The 9,339-nt window shown below is 30.6% G+C and overlaps 1 protein-coding gene across 1 annotated transcript; it reads right to left on the reverse strand.

Moving 5' to 3' along the window:
- Positions 1-501: 501 nt before the first annotated feature.
- On the reverse strand, positions 502-8,813 carry LOC143052036 (uncharacterized). Its single transcript, XM_076225010.1, has 7 exons — positions 8,807-8,813; positions 8,170-8,499; positions 6,814-6,915; positions 6,465-6,674; positions 3,796-3,888; positions 3,450-3,506; positions 502-1,276 (listed from the first exon to the last, which is right to left on the reverse strand). Exons 1-7 carry the CDS (start codon positions 8,811-8,813, stop codon positions 1,119-1,121), a joined length of 957 nt encoding a protein of 318 aa, XP_076081125.1. The 3' UTR covers positions 502-1,118.
- Between the last annotated feature and the right edge of the window lie 526 nt (positions 8,814-9,339).

The following is a 9,339-nucleotide window of genomic DNA, read 5'->3' on the forward strand; positions in this document are numbered from 1 at the left end:
TACTTATATTCTTACTTCACAGGCTTTTTTTACTTTTCCTATTATCGATTTTCATCAATAAGACAAAAAAAAATTTACAACATTTTGCAATACCATAGTTTTATCATAAGTAGATATACATTCAACTTATTTGAAATATGACACAAAGTATCCTGAATTTGTTGTTTCATATCAGACGAACTTATTTCAATCTTAAAGGGGCACTAGCTACAAGATATATAAAAAAAAACAATTATATATTTTTGTTTGGCTCAATCACTAATGAAATACAAATTGTGAAATAATAATTCACTTTTAGCATTTAGCAGCCAGTATGATTTAGTTCTGTCAAAATAAGCTAAAATCATTGATAATGAATTATTCACTTGCAAGTGAATAATTCAACCTCATTGAATTTGTATTAATGTGATCTTCAATTTAACTCCTTAGCTTGAAATGGATAACACATGAATTGAATGTGTAAAATTATTTAAAGGAAAAGAATATCAACATTGAAAGTGAAACAGAGGTAAATCAATTGATTGACTGATTTGATCCACAGAAAAAAAACCGATGATAAACATTAATTTTTCATCTACTGTGGATTCATTATTATTCGTTGGATATCAATTTTCGTGGATTTCGTGGGAACAGACGAACCACGAAATTAAATGTTCAACGAATACCAAATTTTCTATTGGCTTGTATGCAGATTTCTCCAAAACCACGAAATTAAATATCCACGAACATGTAAGTTTTCCTCAATCCACGAAAAATTGGTACCCACGAAAATAAACAAATCCACAGTATAATATAAAATTAACTAGACCTAGAATAATCCAAGAGCATGAATTTGCTTGATCTATTTATATCTATATTTATGTTTACATCGCTTATATGATCATTGAATGACTTTAGAGGTCAACTCAATAATTAATTAGATGGCGGTCTAGACTGAGAACACACGAAATGAAGCTATGTAATTTTATACCGTGTCCTCTTAATATTTATTGTAGACTTTTAATAGGTTGGATAAATGTTAACATTATTCATTATTATAAATCAAATACTAGAAATTAAGTAAAATCGGTGAACATGAATTTGACAGCTAGTGCCCCTTTAACATTTAACATTTTTTTTTACAAGTTCTTTACACATATCTTCCTTCTTTTTCTTTTTTTCTCTGTCTTGTTTACATATGTTTTCAAGTTTTTAATAGTACCAATATCAGTCAGTCTTACTGTACACTTCTTGGATTCTGCTGTATATATTTTCTTATTTCCTGATCTTTTTCTGCCTACAAAACATCAACTTATTTTACTAACTAAAAAGACTATTATTATGCAAATACATTGCTTTTAAAACTAGAGGCTCTAAAGAGCCTCTGTCGCTCACCTTGGTCTGTGTGAATATTAAACAAAGGACGCAGATGGATTCATGACAAAATTGTGTTTTGGTGATGGTGATGTGTTTGTACATCTTAATTTACTGAACATTCTAGCTGCTTACAATTATCTCTATCTATAATTAACTTGGCCCAGTAGTTTCAGAGGAGAAGATTTTTGTAAAAGATTACTAAGATTTACAAAAAAAATGGTTAAAACTTGACTATAAAGGGCAATAACTCCTAAAGAGGTCAACTGACAATTTCAGTCATATTGACTTATTCATAGATCTTACTTTGACAGCATTTATTGTATTTTAAAGTTTATCTCTATCTATAATAATATTCAAGATAATAACCAATAACAGCAAAATTTCCTTAAAATTACCAGTTCAGGGGCAGCAACCCAACAACAGGTTGTCCAATTCATCTGAAAATTGCCGGGCAGATAGATTTTGACCTGATAAACAATTCTACTTCTGTCAGATTTGCTTTAAATGCTTTGGTTTTTGAGTTATGAGCCAAAAACTGAATTTTACCCCTATGTTCTATTTTTAGCTGTGGAGGCCATCTTAATTGTTTGACTGGGTCACGCCACACATTTTTACAACTCAATACCCAAATGATGATTGTGGCCAAGTTTGGTTTAATTTGGCTAGGTAGTATCAGAGGAGAAGATTTTTGTAAAAGATTAAGATTTACGAAAAATTGTTAAAAATTTACTATAAAGGACAATACCTCCTATTGCTGTTTACAGTTTATCTCTATCTATAATAATATTCAAGATAATAACTAAGAACAGCAAAATTTCCTTAAAATGACCAATTCAGGGGCAGCAACCCAACAACAGGTTGTCGCATTCATCTGAAAATTTCAGGGCAGATAGATTTTGACCTGATAAACAATTTTATTTCATGTCAAATGGCTCTTAATGCTTTGGTTTTTGAGTTATAAGCCAAAAACTGCATTTTACCCCTATGTTCTATTTTTAGCTGTGGTGGCCATCTTGGTTTGTTGGCCAGATCACGCCACTCAATTTTTAAACTAAATACCCCAATGATAGTTGTAGCCAAGTTCGGTTTAGTTTGGCCCAGTTGTTTCAGAGGAGAAGATTTTTGTAAAAGATTACTAAGATTTATGAAAAATGGTAAAAAATTGTCTATAAAGGGCAATCACTCCTTAAGGGGTCAACTGACAATTTCGGTCATGTTGACTTATTTGTAAATCTTACTTTGCTGAACATTGTTGCTGTTTACCGTTTATCTCTGAATTTACCCCTATGTTCTTTTTTTAGCCTTGGCGGCCATCTTGGTTGGTTATCTGGGTCACTGGACACAATTTTTAAACTAGAAACTAGATACCCTAATAATGAATTTGGCAATGTTTGTTTAAATTTGGCCAAGCAGTTTCAGAGGAGAAGATTTTTGTAAAAGTTAATGACGACGGACACCAAGTGATGAGAAAAGCTCACTTGGCCCTTCGGGCCAGGTGAGCTAAAAAATAACACTTTCTTAATAACTCACATGAAAAGAAAATACTTCTGACTTTGATTTATATTCAATATAGGGTAAAATAACAATAAGTTTGTAATAAAATATATTATTTTTTTCAAATGAGGATTTGCATATCTTTTTGTTTCTTTTACTCCTATCTTTCGATCTATTGTGCATAATTTTAATAAATGTCAAAATGCCTCTTATTATATTTCATTCATTTGGTAAGTTCAAAATGTATATGTTTCAATAATAATAATATTGCAAGTACATTTAACAATAATAAATTTCCAAAAAAGCTCAGAAGTAAAAGTAACATCTCAAATATAAAGAGAAATGTGTTGGGTTTTTATTTTTATTTTAAAAGCATCTAGGGCTATATCATAACCATTTTTGCTTTCAAGGGGTTAAATATCAGCATGAATCAACAATATATCAATAGCTAGTAGTGAATGTATATATATAATATAAGGTCAATGACAGAAAAATAAAAAAATAAATATATGGGGCTGAAAAGTTGAATGTATACTAAATTATACGAGGGGAATGTGAGGTTTTAACCAACTATTATTTTATACTAAATGATTTCTCACCTATTTCGGATTTTTTATCTTTTGTCGATGAATGATTAATAAGTCCTGTAATTGCATCTGAAATGAAAATAAGGATTTAAAAAAAAATTAATTCATTCTAACCTTCCCTGAAATATTTGTATGGAATTAATACAATTAAAACTATTTTAAATGTGCATTATAAAGATAAAACTTCTTTTCACAAACTGTTATCATCCTTTTCAAAATCTGAATAAAATTCTTTTATCAGTCAAATCTTCAAAAGTATACAAGTTGCAGTTCGGACTGTAAATAAGATTTAAAAGACAAACTGTGAACAAACAATCTTTGGACTGATATAAAGTTGTAAAAACTTTAGATTATTTACCCTTTTTAGTATTTTTACCAATCCTTTCATATTCTCCAGTAGTCTCACTGGTCCTTTCTAAATTTGGGCAAACATCTATTGGATTATTTAAATCTGGAAAATTAAAAGGTTAAATACAATAACAATGTAAATGAAAAAGGAGAAAACCAAGGTTATTCCACCAGGGATGATTCTAGGTGTTTTCAAATGGGTCCCTTAAACATCAAATTGGGAATTTTTTTTAGAATAAAATCTAAGAGGAAATAATTTTGTTTTCCTGTAAAAACGGAAAATGTATATCATTAAGTTTAACCTTTACACTGATGTTCATGTAAGTTGTAACATTTTGAATAATTCTGGATGGGCTACTGTAATTACATGAATATTATTGAACATGAGGCACTAAGTCTATCATCTTAGCTATAGTTACCTAGCCTATTACAAAAATATTTCAGCTAACATAAATAAACCACTGAAAAAAATCATTCATCGGGTCGCAAATCTCTGTTTTACTGTCTACTTTGTAACAATTGACGGTGGCAACTCTTCAACTACAGTACTGTTATTCCTTATGTAACAGAAAGTAAAAAAAAATATTGTTTTCTCTCATTAAAGTTGTACCTTTGTTTCCTGAATGATGTTTATGAATGATATAGTGTTGTGCATCATAGATGGAATGTCAGAACTGACAGATAGATTGAAAATGTCTTAATATGTCAAGCTAAGATATGAAGTTAATTCATCTCTCACTTCCTCAGATATGCCTCTAGTGTTGTCAACATAATGGTTAAACAGGCTATCTCCAACTTTTGGCAATGATTTAAATGGCTTATAATTCTGCAGATACTCTATAATTTCAGCTTTCATTTCTTTTGCCTTTATAACTAAGGAGATGGGCATACCTGAGGAAATATTTTTCATTTACTTCAATTAAAATAAATAAAAAAAGGATATAGGAACATGTAAGCTGTCTTACTGTGAATTCATTTATTTTCGTGGATACCAGTTTTCTTGGATTGTGGAAAAATTGTGCTTTCTAGTATATTTGATTTCATGGTTTTTATTATGTGTTGAAACAAACCTATATAAAATTCCTACTTCGTTGAGTATTCAAATTTGTGGTTCACCTACACCCACGTAATCCACAAAAATTGGTATCCCACGAAAATCAATAAATCCACAGAATCTTAAAATATAAGCAAATAAATTGTTCCTCCTATTTTAATTGCATACAGTTTAATATCTCATTTCAAATTCACTCATTTGACTCATGTGTAGATCTTACTTTGCTGAACATTTTTTGCTGTAACATTTTATCTCTATATATCTCCAAAAAAAATTGAAGATAATAACCAAAAACAATGAAATTCCCTAAAAAAATAACTATTTCGGAACAGTAACCTGACAATGGGTTGTTGGATATGTCTGAAAATTACAAGGCCTATAGATCTTAACCTGATAATTACTTTAACAACAGCAACTTGAGTTTTACTTTAACAGCTTTTGTCTTTGAGATATTAGTCAAAAACTGCAATTAACCCCTATGTTCTACTTTTACAACATCAGACTTCATTGATGAAGGATCAAATCCCTGGATAATATTTATACAAACAAGATACCCTAAGGAAAATTCAAGTACAGTTCAGTTCATATTGGTCTAGTAGCTTCAGAGAAGATGATTTTTGAAAAAAATACTTCCTACAAAAAAATTGTCTTTCCAGGTGAATAACTCCTGAAGAGGTCAATTTACCATTCTAATGCAATTTTTATGTAACATTTATTTTTTCATTGGATAAAAGCCATCGTATTATTTCTTTTTATAATGCATTAGAATCAGAATAACAGTACTGAAGTTGAAGAGTTGCCACCATAAATTTTGATTTGACTGTCTCAAATAACCGTTTTACTGGCTCCCTTACGCGTTGCAGTAAAACTGGATTTGCAACTGTCAAATCGACAATTGACTGTGGCAACTCTTTAACCACAGTACTATTATTCCTTAATTTCACCAACAAACGACAACCACTAAACAACAGCCTCTTGACTAAGGACAGGTGCATACAATAATAAATGCAACAGGTTTGAATGTTTTAACAGATGCCAACCTTTACCCTAACCTTTTTAACAATAGTATAACATTACAACATGAAAAGACGCACTAAAAAATATTAATTGAAAATGGCATAATTCTATTAAAAAGACAGCAATTTCACAAAAACCACTAAACTATGTTCTTTTTCTTAGCAACAGCATCAAGATTTGTTGATGAATCAAATCATCAATTAAAATTTATAAACTATATACCCTAAGGAACATTCACTTTAAGTTATTTTGAAGTATTTGATAGTTATCAAAAGTACCAGGATTATAATTTTATACGCCAGACGCGCGTCTACATAAGACTCATCAGTGACGCTCAGATCAAAATAGTTAAAAAGCCGAATAAATACAAAGTTGAAGAGCATTTAAGGATCCAAAACTCCAAAATTAATTTCAGAACAGAAGATTCTTGAAATAATTCATGAGGATTAAAGCAAGTGATGGCATAAGCTCAAATGACTATCTGGATCAAAAACTAAATTTCAGGATTTTGAATGGTTAAAGTAATGGTATTAACTTTCATTGTCCCCTATGTTAGCTTCCTCTTTTTAATGGTAATAGGTATATAACATATTTATATTATCACTCACCTTTTATTGCTTTTAATGGAGAACTATCTTCACTTGTAAGGGATTTCCTAGCTTTTAATGGAGAACTATCTTCACTTGTAAGGGATTTCCTATCTTTTAATGGAGAACTATCTTCACTTGTAAGGGATTTCCTAGCTTTTAATGGAAAACTATCTTCATTTGTAAAGGATTTCCTAGCTTTTAATGAAGAATTATCCACACTTCTTTTTCCTATAAAGAAATTAATTGTAAAGTGTTAGAAGTAAGTGTTACGAAGAAACTTGTGTGTTCTTTTTTAAGTCAGCTTACTACACAGTTATGTCTAGAACAGAAAAAAACTATCAACATACAAAATATAGAAAATACCTACCATTTCTTGCTTTATATGGAGAACTGTCTTTGCTATTTAAGGATTTCCTAGCTTTTAATGGAGATCTGTCATCACTATCAAAGGATTTCTTATCTCTACTACCTACAATTATGTCATAGTTTATTGTTAAACCTTGATTGTATCAATAAGTGTGTCTGCATAAACTGTTTCTTAAATTACTTAAAATGTTAATATTTATATGTTGTATCCTGTAAGAACAATGAAATTAGGCCTATTGTGTTTTATTTTTGTACTATCAATTCCAAGTTTACTTTCCACAGCAGTCACTAAGAATTAGAGTGAGAGAAAGTATATTCCACTTCGTATCTTATCACCTATTTTCCTACATTAGTTCTAGGAGGAACCCCATTCCTAACTCTTTAAATATTTAATTTTCTGTGAGTCAGTGATCATGACTCCTTTCCGTACACATTTATTGGTTCAAATTGCGATCGTTTTAAATAAAATACAACATTTATTGACAGAACGAGCTAATACTGGACATGTCGTTTGATTCAACATTTAAGGAAGTGAGAGAACTCGAAACGATAATATGGAAGACTCCATTTTGCCTGATGTTCTATGATGATGACTACATTCATTTTTTTTAAATGATGCATATGATTTAAAGAAATGCAACAACAATAACCCTCAATAGCAGACATTCATAGAAAAGATCCCATGAGTTATAAATTAATTGAGTGGGGAATCCAGAGCTAAAACCCCTTGAAGTCAAGAAATCTATACGCATGCGCATAATTACCAAAACAAACCTTTGAGCAAGGTCGTATATTAAATGTTAACTAAACGACCTAGATGGTTCTCTATTTCTTTATGGAATTACAATGATCTTAAATATCAGTTTCATAACAGTAACATATAAGAAAAACTCCACTTCATTTCTTATATGACAAAAATAGATTTATCGGAATTCAGAGAACTCTCGTATTTTATCAAAACTGGGATTCCCTCTGACGTGTTTCTAAATTTATAAAAACATTCAATATAAATACTGCTTAATTCTGATTTTTCGTGTTGTTAAAATCACACATATTAGTCAATGGAATTATCAAACATGAAGATTATGAAAAGAATATTATAGGAAAGTTGTTTTAGTTCAATCCCTTTGTTTGTTTTTATATAAGTATAAGTCTACAGATTGCTTGAAAGCAATTGTATCCAAAAAAAAAACCTCACCTTTACAAAGCTCCACATCAAAAATAAAATTATTTCTTTTCATAAAAGCCATGAAAACTTTGACAAAAATTAAACAACAAAGTCTTTTGGACTGACAGACTGACAGTTACCAGTTCAGCAACTATGTCGACAGGTAAAATATAACATATTATCACTCACCTTTTATTGCTTTTAATGGAGAACTGTCCTTGCTTGTAAAGGATGTCCTAGCAATTAATGGAGAACTGTCCTCAGTTGTAAAGGATTTCCTAGCTTTTAATGGAGAACTATCTTCACTTGTAAGGGATTTCCTAGCTTTTAATGGAGAACTATCCTCACTTGTAAAGGATTTCCTAGCTTTTAATGGAGAATTGTCCTCACTTGTAAAGGATTTCCTAGCTTTCCTAGCGTTCAATGGAGAACTGTCCTCACTTGTAAAGGATTTCCTAGCTTTCCTAGCTTTTAATGGAGAAAATTCCTCACTTGTAAAGGAATATACACTTCTTTTTTCTATAAAGTAATTAATTATAAGATGTTAGAAGTGACTTGTTAAGATGAAATGCTTGTGGCATGCAACATAATAAGCCTGATACATGCATAATTGAGTAGGAAATTTGTAGATGTGTAGAACAACAGCAATAAGTATTTTTAAATACAAAAAATATCAAAATACCTACCTTTTCTTGCTTTAAATGGAGATCTGTCATCACTATCAAAGGATTTCTTATCTTTTTTACCTAGAATTATGTCATAGAACTTTTTTTTATACCTTGGTTATCTATAAAAGAACTTAAGTTAAGTGAGCAGGATCACATACTCCACATCCCTATATTGTCACTAGGCAAACAAAATATAAATCTATGATTTTCATCCAAGTCCCCCCCTGACAAAGTGGTCCACCTTTACCGATATCCAGCACTTCATTGAAATTTATAGGAAATCCAACCCACAAAAAATAAATGTGCTTTCTACATGTTCTAGGCATAAAGCAGAAAGTCCCCCTCCTGAACAAAAAATACCCCTCTACATATTTATCTAAAAATCAATCCTATCGAAGCTTTTATGGTAACCAACACTTTATTTATGTAAAGAAGAAAATCACACCAGAAATGAAGGCAGCATCCAGACGATGATTTTTATCCAGTCCCCTCGTGACAAAAGCTTCCTTCCTCTTATTTCTGTCAATAGCAATCCCATCCAAGCTTTTTTGTTTACAGATGGCGACAGACAAAAAGAGAGATGGACCAGTCAAAAACATTTTACCTTTCGTAACTTAAGTTGCATAGGGTATAAAAAATGTGTATAAATAAACTGCTTAAATTTTTAGTATTCTTTGTTATATCATATCTC

This window comes from Mytilus galloprovincialis, chromosome 11, assembly GCF_965363235.1.
Source record: "Mytilus galloprovincialis chromosome 11, xbMytGall1.hap1.1, whole genome shotgun sequence".
Taxonomy (NCBI): Eukaryota; Metazoa; Mollusca; class Bivalvia; order Mytilida; family Mytilidae; genus Mytilus; species Mytilus galloprovincialis.

Coding starts and splice junctions, on each gene's coding strand:
- LOC143052036 (XM_076225010.1), bottom strand. Junction 6,916..8,169: donor TCCATTAAAAGCAATAAAAG/GTGAGTGATAAT, acceptor ACATAATTGTAG/GTAGTAGAGATAAGAAATCC. Junction 1,277..3,449: donor AGATAAAAAATCCGAAATAG/GTGAGAAATCAT, acceptor GATGTTTTGTAG/GCAGAAAAAGATCAGGAAAT.